Source organism: Gadus chalcogrammus, chromosome 14 (assembly GCF_026213295.1).
Source record: "Gadus chalcogrammus isolate NIFS_2021 chromosome 14, NIFS_Gcha_1.0, whole genome shotgun sequence".
In the NCBI taxonomy this organism is placed as follows: Eukaryota; Metazoa; Chordata; class Actinopteri; order Gadiformes; family Gadidae; genus Gadus; species Gadus chalcogrammus.
This window is the reverse complement of record NC_079425.1, coordinates 24,640,101-24,661,854: the sequence shown is the minus strand read 5'-3', so window position 1 is coordinate 24,661,854 and position 21,754 is coordinate 24,640,101. Positions and strand designations below refer to the sequence as shown.

General features: G+C 47.2%; 1 protein-coding gene across 7 annotated transcripts in view; it reads left to right on the top strand.

Moving 5' to 3' along the window:
• Nucleotides 1–21,754, top strand: part of chd9 (chromodomain helicase DNA binding protein 9) — an 83,720-nt gene that overhangs the window by 24,022 nt on the left and 37,944 nt on the right. For 6 of the 7 annotated variants that reach the window (XM_056608328.1, XM_056608326.1, XM_056608322.1 and 3 more), the window contains exons 3-11: nucleotides 3,549–4,021; nucleotides 11,278–11,383; nucleotides 16,453–16,599; nucleotides 17,183–17,251; nucleotides 17,614–17,669; nucleotides 18,116–18,233; nucleotides 18,858–18,944; nucleotides 19,258–19,395; nucleotides 20,232–20,353. In XM_056608328.1, the coding sequence (XP_056464303.1) occupies nucleotides 3,549–4,021; nucleotides 11,278–11,383; nucleotides 16,453–16,599; nucleotides 17,183–17,251; nucleotides 17,614–17,669; nucleotides 18,116–18,233; nucleotides 18,858–18,944; nucleotides 19,258–19,395; nucleotides 20,232–20,353 (1,316 nt within the window). Of the gene's footprint in view, nucleotides 1–83; nucleotides 186–3,548; nucleotides 4,022–11,277; nucleotides 11,384–16,452; nucleotides 16,600–17,182; nucleotides 17,252–17,613; nucleotides 17,670–18,115; nucleotides 18,234–18,857; nucleotides 18,945–19,257; nucleotides 19,396–20,231; nucleotides 20,354–21,754 lie in introns of those variants that run through there. The other variant, XM_056608329.1, reaches the window with a different exon arrangement.

Genomic DNA, 21,754 nt, shown 5'->3' with positions numbered 1-21,754 from the left:
GACAGAGTGAGCGAGCGTGTGAGAGAGAGTGAGTGAGTGAGTGAGTGAGCGAGGGGGGGGAGGGAGGGAGATAGAGACAAAAAAAAACCGGGCGAAAGGGCAAGGCTTTTGTTAGGCTGTTGGAGAGGGGGAGGAAAAGAGAGAAAAAAAGCACCATGTCTACAGTGAAGAGGCCAAGAGGAAGGGTAAGTGAGCCGCACAGAGAGCTGAGTGAGAGAGAGAGTGAGAGGGAGGGAGGGAGGGAGGGAGGGAGGGTGGGAGGGAGGGAGGAGGGGCTGGCAGGAACTGAGCAACTGAACAACCTCTTCTGCTACTGGTTCATGCTGCACCGCCGCCATCTTGAACGTATTGCTGTTTTCCTTTTTTCATTCCCTCCCTCTCCTCACCCTCCCCCTCCCCCTCACCCATACTCATTTGCTTAGCTGCGTGTATGTGGGCCTTATGTAGACATAGTAGCTCCACCGGATTCTCCCTTTTGTCGTCACCCCCTCTCTCCCTCCCTCCCTCCCCCCTCTGCTCATTTCATGCCTTGTTTTTCCACTCTTTACAGCCTCCTCGCCTCGGAGCGATTCCACGCTGTGTGTGTTCGTGTTAGTGTGTGCCTGTGTCCTACTGTGGAGTGTTGACAAGGCTCGCTCTGCCCGTATATCTCTTTTAATGATTGCTCGCGGCCGAGCCACCGGAGAGCGAGAGAGCGAGCGAGTGGCTGGCCCACATAGCCTCCTTGTCGTGTGCTTCTCCTGCCCTGGTCCCATTGTTTTTAATGGGACTGCATGCAGACAGATTGAAATCACTGCAGTGCTGGCAGCCTGTAATTTCAGTTATTTATAGATGTATCTCACAGCTGCAGCACTCTGTCCATTTTGGTGCATTTCATCTTCCGACTCTGCCCCTGTCGGTGTCCACGTCGCTTTACTTTTCTGCTGAGCCTCCTCTCTTGTTGTCGTGTGTTGTTCTCTTCCGCTGCCTCTCGTTCTCCCCCCTCCTCGCCATTCTACTCTCACCTCCCCCCCTGGCTCCCCCGTATTGCCTCAAACTTTAATAAGAACATTCCAGCGTGGAGCTCATTGGGTTTTAATCACCTTTTCATCTTGTTTCACCAAGAAACACAGCTTCTTGGGGGGATGGCAGGGAGACTGTGTGTCTGTATGTGTGTGTGTGTGTGTGTGTGTGTGGCTGACAGTGTGTTTTTATGTTTTGAATGAATGAATAAATCACTGCTTACATTACCCTCCCCCATTTTGTTTAAATCGTATGGTTTGCGAGAATTCTCATTCAAGTGTGTGTACGTGTGTGTGTGTGTGTGTGTGTATGTTTCCGCGTTTGTCAATGCACGTGTGTGGGTTAGGTGTGTGTGTGCTTCCGCATTTGTGTGTGTGTGTTTTGCTGTGTTTAGTTGAGTACGTCTGGACATTTATGGATAGTATATGTGTGTGTGTGTGTGTGTGTGTATTTGCACGTTGACGTGTGTGTGTGTGGTTGCATGCGGGCACTCGCGCAGAGGTCATTTATATGTAAATAATACATAGCAGTCTCGTCATGTATTATTCACATATTATTGCCCATCAGGTGCGCTGGATAATTTACGAATGCAACAGTCTCACAGTCTATGCCGTTGATCCCTCCTTAAACAGAAGGCCCACCAACAGGAACAGCATGTTAATGTGTTCCTGTTGGATTCAATAGAGTTCTGCTCCAGGGGTTCTTAGCAGTCGTCTTTACAGGCTCGATGAATGACTTTGAAACAGGCCCTATCTTAAAACTCCCCAGTCATGCCTCTGCTTATGTTTGAGTTTGAGTTAAGGCCCCAAGCGAAACAGTTCTTGAATACATATAAACCTCATACTATCTCATAATACATCTCATATTGTCGCCATGTTGACCCCTAATGTTGGGTACACTCTTAGAGACAAGTCAGAGATCTCACAATAGCTTAGGATGAATTTGACTGTTTTGGTCGTTAAGTGAGCGGAAGGAAACGATTTAGCCAACACAGTACACCACACGCCAAACAATTCAAAAGAATGTTTGAGATTTTGTATCAGTGAGACCCCGATCGCTAAATAACACTCTTGACACTCCAAACACCACAGGATCATCTGGCTAAAACTCCCATGTTAGAACCTTCAACCAATCAGCGCTTTGCTGACCAGAGTCAGAAGGGGAATCTGGCCCAGAATCTGGCTAATCATCCTGTGATGTCGACCCAGCATAACATAACTCACGTGTGTGTGTGTGTGTGGGTGGAAAAGAGGGAGATAAATGTACAAGACACATGAGGCAATGCTGTGTATCCCCCCCACACACACAGACACAATGAGACACAAAGCAGACAAGGGGTTTGCACAGCAGTTCAAAGATCTTTTGCTACCAAATAAACTTTTGCTTCTCTGTTTTGAACGTAAGCCGTGCTCCATGTGTGTTTTGTGCTCCTGCAGCATAATTACACCTGATCTCATGCTTCTGCCACTATTTCCTGTAACGGTAACAAAGCATGCATTGTGCCTCTCATCCAATGGCTGTGGGCCTAGGAAGCGATGCTGCTCGCCCCGACGTTGCCCTGCGTTCCGACTTTCCCTTAATGTTCCTGTGCTGCGTGTTATGAAACGCGACCCCAAAGGCATGACGCACACACCGGTTTTTGGGCCGGCCTTGCCCTTGCATTATTGTATGTTATTTTATTCCTGAGAGGAAACATCACCTTATATGGGCGCATTAAAGATAGCTCACGCAAAGCTAGAAACAACGGATGTCTTTTTTGTTTTTGTTGCAGATAAGTGGAAGTCGATATGGAAATGGAGTTTTAAAGAGTGGCAACATAGTGGATATGAACTTACATTTCTTCTGCCACAGCTCTTGCAAGTCTTCTTGTAATCTATGTGTGATTCTATTTTAACATTAGAATTCACTATCTTCCTCGGTTCTTTTGATTTGATCTGATTAAGATGAAGGGAGCTCATTGGGAGAATTTATATTGTTGTCGTTGTTGTCGTATTGTACACAAAGTATAGTTTGCATACGCGGCTTAAACCTACTTCTTCCAAATCTTTTTGGGGATATCTTCAATATCTCTTCCAATGGAAGTTATACTTATTAAAACACGTGGTGCTGGGAACCTACTGGAACGGGTTACTCTCCAAACAAGCCTATCAATGCATGCTTAGATTCCAACCAATTACCACCCAGTTGATACCAAAGACACGCCCCTCCCTTCCCCGGTGAAGGTGAGTTAATGATTGAAGTCAGCAGGTGTTCTGATTGGTCAGAGTGACTGACCTACCTTCAGTGTGCTCGACGTACGGCACGGTTAGCCACCGCAACTCTAGCTCCCAAGAGCCTCCCTGAAGTCAACACAAAGTAGAATTATAAAACCCACCTGCTTGTTGTTCCACCGTCCTACCATAATGACATCACCCCTTTATAAGTGAGAGCCTGGTCAAGGCATCTTAAAGACCAGTCTGTGATGACATAGTAGACCGTGGAGACTCACCCCCCCTTGTGTGTGTGTCTCTCTCTCTCTCTCTCTCTCTCTCTCTCTCCTACATCAGCCTCGCAAGAATGCCAACGGTCCCAGTAGCAACCAGCAGGTGGTCAGCCCCCCGCTGAAGAGCAGCTCGTCCTCTTCCTCGTCGTCCTCGTCGTCCTCGTCTTCGTCCTCCAGCTCTTCGTCGGAGAAGAAGAGCCAGCGGAGGGGGTCCGCCCTGCCGCCGCCGCCGCCCCATTCGTCCCAGCAGGCGGCGCTGCTGCAGCAGCAGCTGATGGAGGCGACGGAGGACAAGCAGGAGAAGGCCAATCGCATCATCTCGGAGGCCATCGCCAAGGCCCGGCAGCGCGGGGAGAAGAACATCCCCCGGGTCATGAGCCCCGAGAGCTTCCCCAGCTCGTCGTCGGCGATGCGCAAGGCCCAGCGGGAGATGGAGCGCGAGCGCAAGGCCAGCAGCAAGGCCCGCGTCAAGAGCAAGTCCTCCAAGAAGGTCTGCATCGTGCCCTCCGCCAAGATCAGGCAGAAGGCCAAGATCGGGTATGTAGCACTTATTGTTCTCCTCTGGGCCGACGGTGTGAGCAGTGAGTGAGGCATCACTGCGGGTCTGACTTGTGTTGTTTGTGTGCAGTGTGTGCGTGGAGTGAGGCGTGGTTGTGGGTCTGTCTTGTGTGCGGTGCGTAGTGTGTAGCGTCGCTGTGGGTCTGACTGATGTCTGTGCGTTGTGTTACTGTGGAGCCTCGTTGTGGGTCTGACTGTGTTGGCAGTGTGTGGTGCATACTGTGAGTGAGGCATCGTTGTCAGTCTGACTGTTTTGACTGTGTGCGGTCGACTCAGAAGATGTGTGTGTGTTTTTTGTTTTTGGAGAAATCCTTAGAAACATTGTTTTATGTTTTTTTTATTTCACCAGATGACTAAGATTTAGACTAATTTCCATTTTTCGAATTTTGAATTAGTATTCTTAACTTGAACCCTTATTCAGGAGCTTGACTTTTAATGTTGCTAGCTTGCAGTTTCTTCGAGTGGAAAAGCGGTTGCTGAAAGGACAGTTCAAAGTTCAGTTGTATTTACAGCACACCATAAGAATAAACCAGTCCTAGGCACTGGTACAGACAAACAAGTTGTGTTTAGTGTGTGTGTGTGTGTGTGTGTGGTGTGAGCAATGTAAAGGTTGCCGCTAGTGTAAGGGAGACTTGAGACGTCTGGCTCACTCAGGGGTCGACGCGGATCTATAGATCTATAGAGGGACATCAGGATCCAGGGCAGCCTTCACGTCTCAAAGTGTGCCTCTTGGCCCTCACAGCATGGATCTGGCCCTCAGCTCTGAGTGCCACCACTTTGGGTGGGTTCTTGCACAGCGACTATCAACTAGGTTTTACTAACCATGATGGTAAACAGGTCCATTCCATGTCTACTTCATGGTACCGTTTTTTCAAGCATTGCTTTTGACACCTCATGCTGCTGAGCATAAGGTGCCCTTCCCTTTAAGCTAAACCTGTGATTCATTCATGTCTTTCGATTTAGCAGAATGGTGTGTGTGTGTGTGTGTGTGTGTGTGTGTGTGTGTGTGTGTGTGTGTGTGTGTGTGTGTGTGTGTGTGTGTGTGTGTGTGTGTGTGTGTGTGTGTGTGTGTGTGTGTGTGTGCGCGCGTGCGAGAAAATACCACCTTGACTCTGGCGCTTTCTATGTTGACTTCCTGAAGCGTTTTTTTTCTCAGTTGCCACATCCCTCGATTTAAGCAACAATGTCACTGAAAGCAATGGAAGAAATAAACTGCATGTTTAGCTTGACACTGCCATGGCCACGGCTGAGCTGGAAACGACTGAATAAATACATTCCCAAGGACAACACAGATTAGCTAATATTCCAGTCCCTTTCTGTAGTGGTACAGAGAAAAAGTACAGCATATCACAAAACCACTTCTCATAAGGATGACCTACTTAGTGTCTGTGTGTGTGTGTGTGTGTGTGTGTGTGTGTGTGTGTGTTTGTGTGTGTGTGTGTGTGTGGCAGAATGTGGCCTACATGAGGAAAGGAACTCACTCACACACAGAATGGCCCAGTCTTTGGAGCTGGCTTTTGTTTCAATGGCCTTTTCATAACATGCGTTACGTCACACATTCCTGCCATTTTGAAACAAATTCACAGAGAGGGACGGTTGAGCTCGAAGGGACAACATAGGTCACGACCTGTATGTACTGCTTCTGGGATATCAATCTTCAGCGTTTTGCCTATGCTAAGAACCAGGTTTTGTTTTGGTTATCTTGCAATCTCTTCCACAGAGAAGTACAGGTTCTTCTTGTTGGTCAGGTGGCGGTGTTGTGTGTTAACACAGCCCCGAGTGTAAGCAGACTGAGCTCCAATCATTTCTTTGAAAGGAGGTGGAGGGAGTCGGAGCTGAACGCTGGAGCCTGGCTGGCCCGCCACTGGTTCCCAGGCTACTCTGCACGAGGGCTTTGCTGAGCCTGTTGTGTGTCAAGACGCTGCCTTCATATTCAATTGAACTGCAGATAAAATAAGTCATAAGTTACAATTAAATGGAGGCTGATGTCTTGCTGAGGGTTTGTACATTCCCAATGCGATGGCCCTTTTTCTGTTTGTGTTTACTCCCATGTTGGATGGGTGGGTGTTTTTCTTTTTCGTAAGAACTGGATAATTATGATTGCGATGGTCTGGCTCTTGAGTGACCACCGAAGTGTGTGTGTGTGTGTGTGTGTGTGTGTGTGTGTGTGTGTGTGTGTGTGTGTGTGTGTGTGTGTGTGTGTGTGTGTGTGTGTGTGTGTGTGTGTGTGTGTGTGTGTGTGTGTGTGTGTGTGTGTGTCCAAGGTTCTCTCATTAAATATGAATGCGTGGCGGCGGCGGCTGCAGCTCACCGTCTCGGAGAGTCATTACTTCCGCCCGGCGCTGAGCTCTTCAAGGATACCCCAGCCTTGTACTTTCATTTCTGCAATGGCTTGAGAGTGTGTCGCTGAGTTCTGTGTGTTTGGAGTGAGATTTCCTTGTGCTGCTGTTATTGTGGGCACAAGACGGACAAACAGGCAGGCTTGATAGACAGAAGGCCGAAAGTCTTCCTCAAGACCTGTTCACCCTCCCTTGAAAAGCGAACCTACTCCTGTGTTGAGGTGAACTGCGTGTTCCGACCACATTGATGCGGTTAGCCTTCCTTCTGGGATAAACCGGGGTACCTTTATTGTTGTAGGCGGCCACACAGAGCTACCTAACGCTGTTCTTGCTGATGCTCTTCCCATTGTCATTAAAGGAAATTCAACAACAGAACGAAGAACAGAAGGAAACCTAAAGCATAGCATTTTCCTGATGAACCACTCACGTTAATGGCGTTCTTGTAGTGACATAAGGTCTATGACGTAAACATGTTTACTCAAACATGGCATAACATACCACAGCATAGCCTAACACATTTTTCATTTTATTGTATGGTTTTATGTCATTTGCATAACTGGCAAACCTCCCTGCTGAAAAAAAGGCTTCACATCGGATATCTTTCCTGCTGTCTGCCCCCTAACCTCTTTCCATTCCCCCCTCAGTTTTGAATATTAGTTCTTCCCACTACGCTGCAGGCTGTGAATGCACCATTTCCTCCAGGCGGCCATGTTGTGAATGTTTAACGGTATAAACCAGTGTTATGAACACTTGGTATTAGAGGGGGATAAAAATCTAAACAAAATGGTGCTCATGAGATCAATTACAAGATAGAAAATGGGGGTTTATGTGTAGCATGTGCACTGCAGCATACAGCTATTCATATCTCAGGCTCGCCTGCTTTCCTCTCGTCTAATCTCTCCCTCACTGGCTCATTTGGGGAAAATATGGAAAGCTGTTCCATTAATAATATTTTTTTCTTTAAAGCCTATCCGGGATATACATTTGGGTGCAATCAATGATGCAACAACTCGCTAACAATATGACGTGTGTGCCTGCATGCGTGTGTGTCTGGTGTGTGTGTGTGCGTGCGTGTGCGCATGTTTTACATGATTGGGTTTCTGAGAACACCCACGCGAAGGTGTCTAATGCATGCACGATGGAGATTGATAGAGTGTGGTGTGAACCCATTCCTTTTCTTTAAAGTCAACCTTAACTGGAGCAGATACCGCACTTGCTAACGCACTCAAATCCCTTGTGTGGCTGGATGTGCTGTGCTAGTATTTATCCTAACAGTGATTTGTTGCTACTCTACCTACTACCACCGGTGGTGCGCTGTGTTGAGATTGAGATTACAAACCTCCATTCACAAGAAAGGGGGATTTTCTAGCATGGGCTGTTGCCACCGTTGTAATAAGCCCTTCAGGATGAGAGAGTGAGACACGCACACACACACACAGACACGCATAACATGAAACACTGAGCAACACATTTTGACAGTGACCAAACCACCCCACACGATCGTCAACACGGAGCTGGGCCTACTTGCAGCCTATGACAGATTAATCAAAGACGTCTGAGCAGACACACTCTTCCATTGTCCCTTTATGCACTTATATGTGCGTTATGTGATGCAAACATGCGTCCCCAGCACACTGTGTGCTGCCAAGTAGGGCAGGCGCTGTTGCAACGTGGACGACACGCCTCTTCCCAGTTTAACCACGGCAAGCCCAGGCTGGGAATACACTGGATGTCCCAGTGGGTCGTCATGGCCTGTGTATAGCACCACGGCGTCGAGGGGGTCAACACGTCCACGTTTGGCTCGTGTACGAAGGCCTCAGGCCTTCTTGCCCTCCAGTACACATCCCAGTATGCAGATTCTCGCATGGCTAGCGTTGTGATTCTGAAACGTGTTTTTAATTCATGGCTGCTGCTGCTGCTGCTGTGAGGGCGTCCGACGGAGAGACGCTCTGGACCCGCTATATTCAGCTGTCTTTCTAGGTGACACTGTTATCCTGCTATTCCAGACCACTCCTGCTCGGGTGTACGCGGGAATGCTCTGCCTTGCGCGGCCTGCACGTATATACTCACCGCTCCCCGGGGTTTATTGGCCGCTGTCTGTTGTTCCCGGGTGGTATTATGCACAGGATGTGATGTCATTGTAATTACCAGCCCAGCCACCCACACAGACGGATCAGCCCCCCGTGGTTGCCTGGCAACCTAAAGTGTCATCACCAAGAGGATTTGTACGGTCCAATACCGTCTGTAGGAGCGCGGAGCCTATTCTTTAGGGGTGTCTCCGCATCGATCCGGTGTCTCTGTCTCTGTCTCTCTCTCTCTCTGTCTCTCTCTCTCTCTGTCTCTCTGTTTCTCCGTCTCTTGTTTCCCAAGCAGCCGTTATAACTGTACATAGATTTAGATCACACATATTGACATGTCTCTTATTGGCTTGCTGTGGTTTACTTTCAGACTGACGATATAGAGAGAGATGCTTCGCGTCAAAGTAATTGGTGCTTGGTCGGGCGTCACTGTGCAAATGTTAATTAGGATTGGTGGTCAAGTAGGCAGGGGCGGTTTGCCTGCGTACTACTTTTGAAAAGTCTTTGTTAAAACAAAGTGTCTTATCTATGTCGATTCTCTGCTCTCTGATGAACTGATCTAACTGTACAGAGCGGACGTCGCTGGCTGGTCGCTGGCTTCCTCTTAAGTGAAGTTCAGTGGGGAAGGACGGACGGAGGGGCTAGGGTTTTGTTGTGGTTGGGTCAAGCCGACCGGTAGCTTTCTACTGAGTCATGGTCGTGGCGGGCTTAGAGCGCTGAATGCTGAGCATGGTTCACCATGGTGTCAGGGTCTGGACAAGACACAACAAGCTGGTGTGTGTGTGTGTGTGTGTGTGTGTGTGTGTGTGTGTGTGTGTGTGTGTGTGTGTGTGTGTGTGTGTGTGTGTGTGTGTGTGTGTGTGTGTGTGTGTGTGTGTGTGTGTGTGTGTGTGTGTGTGGGGACCGGGTGTAATTATTGTGTAAATGATTGATTACAATTGATAAACAAAACGCTGGTTTCTAGCGAGAGCTCATGTGTATATTTATCGTGCCAATTTATTCGCTATGTCGAATAATCTCCGGAAATAAATGTTTTTCCAATAGGAGCATGCGTGTTGATGAACAACAGTGTGGATATGTTTCCCTCTTCCCCATTATGAGGCTGGTGTAACCGACACGAGCTTAGGGAAAATGGTTCCTCCACATAACCCAAAATAAATTAATAATGTTTAAATAAGGTAATAATTTAAGTTTTATCTCATTAGCCCTACCATGGGATCGCATAATGGCTTGCGTCTTCCTTTTTTCATTCTATAACTCCAAAAATTTGGTTTAATTTCTCCTAGATTCCAACTGCCATCTATTGAAGCTGTAGCCCCTTAGATGCTAGATGCTATCACAGCATTCTTTCTTCGAGTTTCGCAAGCTGCGACCTGGTAAAAGTGACTCGATTACCCTTTACAGACAGCCTAAGGATTATATTTGGTAATACGGTCTTGTGTGTCGTGTTTGCAACCCTCTACATCCTCAATTAATCAAGGCTTATAGAGACCTATTTGGTGACACGAGAGTCGTCAAACAAGTTGGCATTCGTCTGTAGTCTGCTGTTGGTGCCTGGTCACTGTGGTTGTGGTGGATATGCGGCCTTACCCCTAACCCTTTGAAATCATAATACTTCCTGTTCAATTTAGTATGTTTAGACCAAGACATGGATGCATACAAGGCTGCTTCAATGCGGATGAAGTGTAGAATTAGTTTGGCTAATTTGCTGCGTTTTATTTTTTGATGTGTTCCTACATGTTCTGGTTTTATATTTTGAAGGTGTGGCCATGCACACTGTTCTTACGTGTTACTAACTCTGTCCTTTCTCAAATGTTTGGGTAAAACTTCCTTTTCTCATGCGGCTCCTCGGCATGTTGTGGACGCGTGATTGGTCCAATGTGAGGTTTGCCACTCCCTTTTTGTTATTCTCCGTACATCTCTGTTGTTGGGATGAGAAGAAAGCCCCTTGAAGCTTTTTCAGTAGGGTTGCTTCAGCTTGTGTTACAAGGCTCACTTCTGCGTTTGTGGATCCAGAGGAGCATCTCTGGTCGACTTCCATTAGGCTCCTCAGAGAGGAATGATGAGAGTGGATGAGAAGAGAACAGTTTATTTGGAAGCAGATATTGTGTTTGGAGCCGATGAGTCGGGTCTCGTGAGCCCTGATATAGAGCCACTCAGGGCTGTTGAAAATGACAGAACAGACAAATGCACTGACACCAGACTTGGGTCTAGAGACACACACACACACACACACACACACACACACACACACACACACACACACACACACACACACACACACACACACACACACACACACACACACACACACACACACACACACACACACACACACACACACACACACTCAGCTTAAACGCTGTTGTACTACATAAAGGAAAGAACAAATCCCCCAGTTTATTTGTGCTACTTGTCTGTATGAATGTGTGACATCCAACCCGACTTCCCCATGCGGAGTCCTGACTTATCAACATGCCTCTCATGCTACAACAATTGGCCAAATGCGTTTTCTTTGCCAAGCGATAATGTTTCCTTTTGAAGATGGCATGGAAATACATACCAGCGGAGCGTTGTTTAAATTTAAGGCATCACAGAACATGACATACAATGAATTATTTAATGCCCCCATTGTGTGCGTGTGTATGTATTTGCTTTGACATATTGAGGGGGAATAATATATTATATTGCATCTTCATATATTGTATAACGTTTTTCAAATTGTATGTCGAGGTACAGCAGGCTGCCTCTCACTAGATGAAGAGAGAACGTTATCAAGCGGCTCAGGTTTGAATTATTTCCATTTTCTCCCCTCCAGGAAAATTGTCATCAAGATCGGAAAGAAGAAGAAACGAAAGCCTGAGTCCTCGGGGGACGAGGACGACGACCCTCCCCAGAGGCGCTCCTCCAAAGACGACGACGCGGTGAGACACTAACGAACAGAACAAAACGCACAACGTCATATATGATCAATAATCAATAATAGAGCGGCCACTTCACTGCAGCCTGGCATATTGCTGTCTGACACCCGGTTTTTATGTAGAAGTTAAACAACATCGTTGCTATGAAACCATCTCATTCTTGCCGATATTTAGAGGCTGCTTTATTCTGAGACTGCTAGTCAAAAAACGCAAAAGAAGAGTTCAGTGGTGAGGAAGTTCTTCCTCCTAGACACCCAAAATAACTCCCCAGAATTATCTCTTCCATCAATAAGTGTTGCATTGTGGGTGTGGAGCTTTTATAGTGCTGTGTGGACAGATTTGATGGACAGGTGTGATGGATTATTCCAACCACTCAGAAGAGGTTCCCTGGTTGGTTAGAAATGAAGCGAGAGCGGTCTAAATGCGTAATTGTCTCATGCAGCCCAGTCACGTCGGCATTCTCACGTTTCACTCATTAAGAGCTGACGAATGGGGATGGCATTCCTAACGAATGACACTTAAATTAATCATCGGAGCTATCGCTTGAAATGATAGCTCTTTGATCATACAGTGTAGATCTTACCTAGCGACAATTATTCAAATAATTATTAAGAGAACTAATGCGTCCCACAGAGACATATTTCATGTTGGATCTAATTAGCGAACTGAAAACCTTGATGGGCTGACACTGTGTGTCGACGATCCAATAAAAGTATTAAAAAGCATAACAGGCTGTGTTTACTCTGCGTTCATGCTCTGTCATTAAGCGGCCTTCAGTTGGGCAACGAGTGGGTAGCTACCCGGTCCGAGTCAAGCAGTGTTTACTGAGAACTGAAATACCAAAACAATAGTGTTTAAAGCACGGCAAAGTAGGGGGTGATCACCGGTCCGGGTCCAGCCGTTTACAACCCTTGAACCTGGAGGGTTCAGGGTCTGATGGGGCGGCATGTGACTCAGGAGGTAGAGCGGGTTTGCTGGTAACCGGAAGGTTGCTAGTTCGATCCCCAGCTTCTCCTAGCCGAGTGTCGAGGTGTCCCTGAGCAAGACTTAACCCTGACTGCTCCTGACAAGGTGGCCGCCATCTTTTTTGCATGGTAGACTCCGCTGTCGGTGTGTGAAGGTTTGCATGAATAGGTGATGTTAGGCAATAATGCAAAGCACTTTGAGTGGCCACTGGTTAGGAAAGCGCTATATAAAGTGTGTCTGTCGCGCCTTGCTTTAGATCGCTTAATCGCACAGCGTCTATTGGGACTTTTCTGAGTCGGTGTGCTTCGAGGAGTTTGACGTACACAAATCAACCTAGGCATGGATGATGCCCACAGCCCGTGTTATTGGGGGCAGTTATTCTCTGCCTCGGTGGGGCATCTTTAACGTTGAATGGCGCTGCGTTTGTTCCTTACGCTGATGACGTCAAACGCTTCTGCGAGCTCTCCATCAATCAGAGTTTTATCATTTTTGGAGCGTGGGAAAACTGTACATAATGAGACAGAACAGAGATCTGTACATACAGAACAGAGATCTCCACAGAGAGAGAGGCCACTGTCTGATTACACACTTGTATTATTTTAAAGTCAAGGAAGGCACAGTATTTACTTGATGAAATTCTCTCCACTTCCCGACAATAATCAATAAATCAAATGCTCTGACTGTCAGAAAAAAGAGACACTCTGGCCTACCTGTCTGTCTAACTACTACTTCCTAGCTACCTGTGTGTACTTGGCCCATGCACTCATTGTCTATGCAGACCTATCGCTGAAACTAGCCAGCTAGTCACATGATTTGGGGGCGTGGCTCTAGGGTGATGCCTAAGGGAGGAGGGGAGGGATGTTTTTCGTATGTACTTTCGAAAAACTAGCTGACTAGTCGGTTTCTCAAAGTTACCCTAGATTTAATGATGGTGTATTATATAAGGCTATATAAAAGAAGGCTCATTATATAAGGTAAATAGTAGCCTATGTTTTCTGTCAAATGGAATGCAGATGCTGACATGTACAGACGGAAACAATGTCCTTTTTCCACAGACTTTAACCGTGAAACAGTTCTTGTTTTTACCGGCTCTCTGTAATTTAGCAGAGGCGCTGTGCCTCGCCTATAGACAGCTGGGGGGAACCCCCACGTTTCCATTCTCTCTCTCTAAATATTAACCATGGGATGAGCCCAGAACCCACATGTCGCAGGTTGCTTTTGCAATCCCCAGCCCTGGCTACTCTCTGTTCTCTCTTTCCATCCCCGTGTTCCCTGTGTCTCCGTAAGGGCCCGTGAGGGAACCCCTCTGTTGCACTGGTACCACTCTAATTCATCCTTAGCCCCAGCAGCCTTCCCACTAGCGGTGGGGGAAAGCTAGATCTGGCACCTCAAGAGAAATTCCCCTCTGGTCCACCCATAGGTCATGTGGGCATCATCATCATGTGGGTAAACGCTTTGACTGGCCACTGGTTAGAAAAGTGCTGCATAAACGTAGTCCATTTACCATTTAGAAGAGCACCTTACCTCTGTAATACAGCTGATTGAAGCAGGTTACAGCGAGGCACTGGTTCTTAATGCTACTGCCACTCTGTATTACACCACGTAGCACCCTGCTGCAAATTAAACGTTTGAATATGTCTGTTATTAATATCGTAGCCTGGTCTCAACACAAAAGCGAGTACGCGGCAAGTTCCTAACGTACAGTATATGACCGTCGCTAAGGGCGATGGCTGGCATTGATCCGTTGAACCCTCCCGGATGTGCATAGAGGTCTAGCGTCAGCATGCAGGTATGCTCTGGGTGTGATTGTGTGGGGCGGACACGCCACCAAATGCTCTTTAATGTATTGGAGATTAAATCACCGGCACTCGCACAACATGGGCAGTCCAGGATGAAGGGTGGAAGGGATTAATATAGGATTGCAACGCACTTTTCCATCAGTTATGTCCACTACCAATGCACTACCGACTGCATTTGTATAGTGCTTTTCTAACCATTGGCCACTCCTAACCCTTTACAATATAACCCAACATTCACTCATTCATGCACGCATTAACACACCGACAGTGGTGTCAGCCACACAAGGCGACAGTCAACTCGTCAGGCGCAGTAAGAGCGAGGTGTTTTGCTCAGGGAAACCTCGATCACCTCGAGGGGCCAGGGATCGAACTAGCAACCTTCCGGTTACCAGCCAACCCGCTCTACCTCCTGAGCCACATGCAGCCCGATACTTATAACCATCTTCCCAGAAAGCTGCAGTCCTGCCCAGATATGAACTTTTACTACACGCATCCAAACAGCCCAGGGTAATTATACATTCCTCTGATGGGTTTGTGTTTTCTTGAGAAGGGAATAAAACCTACACGCAGTGACTGTTGTTGATTAAAAGAACAGAGCGATCATTATTCACACTGGTGCGCGGCCCGTCTAGTTGTTGAGGATTAATGCTGATGCTCTCTCTGCCTCTCGACTACCAGTCGCCGCTACGCCTCTGTCTGGGAGGGACATAATTATGCCAACAGTATTACACGATTTAGCCTAATTAAAACGGCCTGCTGATGGCTCATTTCAGCCTCTGGTATAGCTTAATTCTTTTTTACTGAAACCAGATTCGCTGTGGTTAAACGTCAGGCAAATGGGGGGTTAGTGCTCTAAACCAAGGGCTCCGTTGACCTTAGTCATCGATTTCCACGGCAGCTGGCCAGACTGAATCTGGGCCTCCGATGTCATGAGCACATCTCCCCTCCTCCGGTGTCTTGTTCCCTGGATTTGTCTCTACGTTATCCGTTGCTGATTTTGATTTTGGTGTCCCAGCTGTATCTGTTGCTGATGCCCCAAATGATCCATATCAAGTTTAAAACGGGGGAATGTACCATTATTGTTGAATACTTGAAATCCACAGAATGACATTGTGAGCCGAGTTTTTGTATGTAAATGTAATTACTATGAGTTAAAGGGTAAGGTTCTTTGGTTAAGTACCTCATGTTTTCTGTCATTTTGTTTTAAATGTTAAATTTTCGCTCTATTGCAGCGCTGAAGATTTATTCAGATTCAAAATGGCTGCTTTATTTTCCTTAATCCCGCCAACATGATTAGAGATGGATTGTTCAGATTGTTCAGAGCCAGATACACTGGCTCGCGGTTTTACCACTCACTTGAGGTTAAGACATCAATTCACCCTGATGCAGGTAGAAAACTGTCACATAACCCAATATGTTCGCCAACTACATACAGAGGTGTGTGTGTGTGTGTGTGTGTGTGTGTGTGTGTGTGTGTGTGTGTGAGTGTGCCATATCTGCTCTTGGTGTACGTGGGACGGGCCATCTTAGGTGTGTGTGTGTACCTCCAAAGGGACACCTAATTAAATCAGCTCGCTATCGTTTGTTGTTGATTAACTGCACATTATCATTAGTTGAGGCTTGTGTATCGACGCTGGATGCAGCGTTGCCCACGCAGACAATCATTACAAAGGCTCAACAGAAAGGCAGAGTGGCGTTGGAGCTTATTGGATAGAGCCCGCGTTCAAAGCCCCCAGAGTCCAGGGTTGATGTCTTGTTTTTTGCTTTGGGCCTGGGTATGACCGGGCTGTTTGTGTGCTGCTGGGTTGGGTAAAAGACTCTCCCTCTACAGCTCCTGTTGGAGAAACTCCTTGCGGTAGTGGCTCTTATGAACCAGAGGGTTAAAGCAAACACGAAGAAATGGGAAATAATTCACCTTGTAAACGGGTTGTACGGACATTGAAAAATGGCGAAAATATAGTAAATAGTTTACATGACATACAATTTACTACTGAATTTTTATTTTTTTTTCTGCCAAAATATCATTACATTTGTGTGCCTCGCGTTGGCGGCCATCGTTCAAATGAAAGTCAAAATGCATTCTGGGATCCTTCTTCTACCTCAAAGCTAGCATCTGCTTTCACTCCATTTGTAGGGCCATCTGGAGGCCCGAACGCAGGCTACTGTACTCACTTCCCACTGAAACAGACCCGGCCCTGGCACCGGCACATTGTATTCAATGAATAACACACTTCTGGCTCAGAGACTAAACCTCTAGAAGAGCCCTCCGACTCACTTCTTCTGTGGTGTTTTTGTTCCTCCCTGCAGAAGCGTCGCTCCAACCGGCAGGTGAAGAGGAAGAAGTACTCTGAGGAGGTGGAGGCCCGGCTGTCGGACGAGGAGGTGAAGGTCATCGTCAAGGCCAAGAAGACCGGCGGCGCGGTGCGCAAGGAGCCCGCCGTCCAGCTCTTTGTGGTGAGCCGCTGTGCACCGACAATACAAAACTCAGTGGACTATGGACGCGTGGTTCTGTCTACAGCGAGAACCCTGCTGTTTGGCAACGAGACAGGTTCCTTATTCAGCCTTTTGAATCATTTTTCTACTCCTTCGTGATTGTATATCGTTGTGTATTTACCCGATTTCTCCCGGCCTAAAAGCAGTGGCTGCTGGCTTTATTTGCAAGACTATTTGTGTGGAGCTTTAAAAGGCAAGAGCAATATTTGTAAAGAGCTAAACCTGTAGACCGGGAGGGCATGTTTGAGAAGGATGGACTTGCAAGCATGTCCTTGGTGATTCATGGGGTCTGAATGATAATCCTCTTCTAAAACATGAAGAGGATCTGCTGTACTTTATATTGTGTGTATTTGCAAACACTTAATGTGTATTTTATTGAATGTGTTTTCCAAACACATTCATTTACACAAAATTGCAGTCTTTATTTCATATCCTTGTCAATCAATTCTGCATTCAGTTTCATCACCCTGCTAGTGTTTAGAGCGAAGATGGCCCCCGGGTGAATAAGGCCATTCTTACATTCATGCTTCTCTCATCCCTGCAGGAGAATCCCAGTGAAGAAGATGCAGCCGTTGTTGACAAAGTGATGTCATCACGCATGATCAAGAACGAGGTAGATCCAGACTTCCTCCCCGACACCCCCCTTCGAGTACTGGTATCACAGTGGTTCCCCTTTTTGATTTGTGTGCAAATGGCTCCGTACAACTTGTGGGTATTTAGATAAAAAGGGAACTGGGAGAGCAGCATGAATTCAATAAATGATGCCAAGTGACGCGTTATTTGGCAGGCATTTTGATCTGTTGAATTCCAAGCTCATTACTGATGGGTTACTTTGTAACCTTTATACATAATGGAAGAATGTAATGCCCGTTTCTCAATGTCAATCTATCATGAACCGAGTGCCACAATGGCTATTGAAACAATGTGCAGTAAGTGAGTCATGTCTATTGAGTCTTATGTTCTGTCTCTCCATAGGTCTCTCCTGGGGTTGTGGTGGAAGTGGAGGAGTATTTTGTAAAATACAAAAACTAGTAAGTCACAATTCACCCTACTTGCCTACCTCTGAGCCCATAAATAGTAACATTCCATGGTGGTTATATAAAATAATAAAAATAATAATATAATTTGTACTTATTAATAGGAGCGGTTTAGTAAAACACATTTCATTACCACTGTGTCCCACCAAACAATTACTTTTGTGCTGGCAGGCAATCTGTCATTACACCTGATTTCGGCATATTTTCACGAGCACATTTCAGTGCCTGTCGTTCCTGAATTGAACAGTTTTTTTAAATAAATAACGCATGTGACTCCATCTCTCAGTGTGCACGGTTCAGAGAAAAACAAATCATTAAACAAAAGGAAATAATAAAAAGGGCTGTGGCGTGATAAGTGGGTTCCCCCGGAGAACGGCGAGACGCTGATTTGAAAGGTGTGTTTTAATGGTCTCTGTGTCTGTGCTCCTCTCCACCAACAGCTCCTACCTGCACTGTGAGTGGGCCACCGAGCAGCAACTGGAGAAGGACAAGAGGATCCAGCAGAAGCTGAAACGCTTTAAGATCAAACAGGCTCAGAGGGCCCTCTTCTTCGCAGACGTAAGCCAGCCTTACAGTTTACTATGTGTGTTTGGGCCAGAGTGTGTGTGTGTGTGTGTTTGTGGGCCTGTTTGTGTGAGTGTGTGGGTGGGCCTTTGTGTGTGTGTGTGTGTGTGTGTGTGTGTGTGTGTGTGTGTGTGCGTGGGTGGGCCTGTGTCTGTGTGTGTGTGTGTGTGGAGGCGTGCGTTTGCACCCGTGTGTGTGTGTGTGTGTGTGTGGGGGCGCGTTTGTGCCTGAGTGTGTTATTGTTCTTGCCGCCATGTTTGTGCACCTATGATCTGCACAGCTAGACACTCACTTGGTGAATGTATGTTTACACAATGTATGTTCTCACATACATGTCCGTAATATTAAAGAGAATATCATGCCTCAAGCAAGTGTGTGAATGTGTGTGTGACACAATATGTCGAATGAATTGTGTGTGTGAAGTGGCTTTGAATATGTGCCAGCATGTACGCACATCTGCGTGCATTTGTTTTTAAATCTCTGCGTGCACACACTCAATTAAGAGCAGTGAGGTTTGGTTCAGATTCCAGATGGTGTGTGGGAAGCAATTTCTATTTTTTTTTTCTCTCTCTAATCTCGTCCTCGCTCTCTCGCTCGCGTGCTCTCTGTCCCACACAGATGGAGGAGGATCCCTTCAACCCTGACTATGTGGAGGTAGACCGGGTGCTGGAAGTGTCCTACTGTGAGGACAAGGACACAGGGGAGGCAAGTACACGGCGTGTGCTTTATCTATATAGGCCTAGTGCTGTCATTGAGACGAAGGCTCTTACTGCTGAGCTGAACACATTTTACACTACCGTTAACCCTGTGTTGAACCCACATATGATGAATGAAACTGAAACCAACATATGACTTTGTGTGTGTGTGTGTGTGTGTGTGGCGTGCTATATTCCTCCTCCATTTTCTTGTGTATTCTACTTTCACAAATGTGGCCCTGCACTGAGCTTCCTCTCGGCTCCGGGCAGCGGCCTGCACCCCGGGGCTCGGTGTCACCATGTCCCTGTGCTCTCCCGCCCAGGACCTGGTCTACTACCTGGTGAAGTGGTGCTCGCTGCCCTACGAGGACAGCACCTGGGAGCTCAAGGCAGACGTGGAGCAGAGCAAGATCGAGGAGTTTGAGCAGCTGCAGGCCATCAAGGCTGACGTGCGACGGGTGGTAAGGGGCGCGCACACACGCACGGCAACACGTGCACACACACGCATTCAACCACACACGCATACAACCGCACGTGCACACACACGCAAACATGCACAAACGTACTCCCACACGCATGCATATACAGGGACACACGGAACCACATGTGCATGCGCATCCACGTACCGACATACTCACACACACTCTTCTTTTCCCAGGGATTCAACTCTTGGCTTTTACCGAATATAATAATTCCCCAAAAGTAAAAAGAAATTCATTAAATCCTCTTTTTATCCTGTTCCTCACCTGCTTAGTTTTTCTCATTGGGTAATTGTTCCCTGCTGTCATCGGGTTCTGTTTCTGAATCTATTCCCGTTTTTATTTTCTTACTCCGTCTCTGTTACACGTGCCTCTGGCAACAGCTATTTAATATTATGCATGCAATCCTAGATCCCTCGAACGCTCGTGCTACGAGAATACTAGAATGAACACGCAGCCTCTCTGATGATCTGGGAACTAAAGGTTCTAGCCTGATTATGCTAACTATTATGCTAAATCGGAGGCTCATTTTAATGCTGCCGGGTCCCAGGTCTTGTCTTACAGTTTGAATAAAGTTGAAATAGTTTTCGGTCTATTACTTCCTCCTGAATTCTGTCTTTAATTTACTTTGCCTTTTTGGTATATCGACATATTAATGTTATTGATAGGTTCCTTGCTGATCTATTTATTTCCTGCACCAAACTGTGTACAATAAGAAGGATCTCAAAAAAGAAAGCAGAAATCAACGTGCATATGAACCGATGTTGGCCATGTGGGAACCGGCCCTTAATGCCTGGGACGGTGTCCCTCTCTCCCAGGAGCGTCCTCCAGCCAACCTGTGGAAGAAGAGGGATCAGTCCAGACAGTACCGCAACGGAAACAGCCTCAGGGACTATCAGCTGGAGGGGGTGAACTGGCTCCTCTTCAACTGGTACAACAGGTCAGCGTTACGTGCACGCACACGCAGTTTGTAGGACTCCAGACGGTACTATTGCATCTTCAGTATACAGTATGTACGAAAACACAGATGGGAGAGAGGTGCACGTGCGAGCCCACGCACACATACGCACGTGCACACACACACGTGTGCACACACACGCACACACAACGTCGCCACACAGACGTGCCCTGGTTCTCACTCACTTCAGATCTCTTCTCCGGTCTCTTCTACCACATGTCTTCATGTGTCATACCCAGTGCTAGGCCAAAATAGTATACAGACGAAAATAACACACAGTGGGGCATTAGTGCTGTTTGACTGGAACTCGTAGTCGTTTATTAAACACCTGCGTATTTGAACTCGCCTCTAGGTCACATGCTCATTCAGGGACATCCCATTGGCTGCCTCTGAATACACAATACTTATGGTGACGATGGAAGGCATATATTTATACGCGTCAACAATACCCATTGTGTGCTCTCCCGTTCCACGGAAGGAGAGGAAACACCTCGGCCCAATTCAGCAGGCGTCATTTCACGCGATGGCCGTTCCCTAAAGGCATGACATCATCCATGATGTCATGCGTGACATCATGGATAACTTCATGCCGTTTAGAAACAGCCATGACATAGTCTCTGTAGCAAAGTGTGTGTGTGTATGTGTGTGTGTGTGTGTGTGTGTGCGCCTCGTTATCCGCCGGGCCCTAAACGATGAATAATGAATGTGGCTACCGCCGGCGGCTGAGCGGAGGACTCTCCCGCCGCCCTCCAGGCAAATAACGTCCAGAGGAGGTCGATCACGGCCACACCTCGGCCCGCCGACACGGGCACGGCTGCTTTGCATTTGTGTGTGTGTTTGGTTACCTTTTGTGTGTGTGTGCATGCGCTCTTCTGAGACTGTATGTGTTTGGTTACCGTGTGTGTGCATGCGCTCTTCTGAGTGTGTCTGTGCTTGGTTACCTTGTGTGTGTGTGCATGCGCTCTTCTGAGTGTGTGTGTGTGTTTGGTTACCGTGTGTGTGTGTGCATGCGCTCTTCTGAGTGTGTGTGTGTGTTAGGTTACCGTGTGTGTGGGAATATGCCCACGCAGTGGGATTCATCAGGACTAAAGAGCTTCTTAGTGGGCCGGTGGGAATAGCTGCACATTGTAATTAGCCTCCAGACCTTACACCCCCACCCACTGGACAACTCAATGAATGTCTCTGCCCGGGCCTAACACACACACACACACACACACACACACACACACACACACACACACACACACACACACACACACACACACACACACACACACACACACACACACACACACACACACACACACACACACACACACACACACACACACACACACACACACACACACACACACCCCCCCCCCCCCCCCCCCCCCCCCCCCC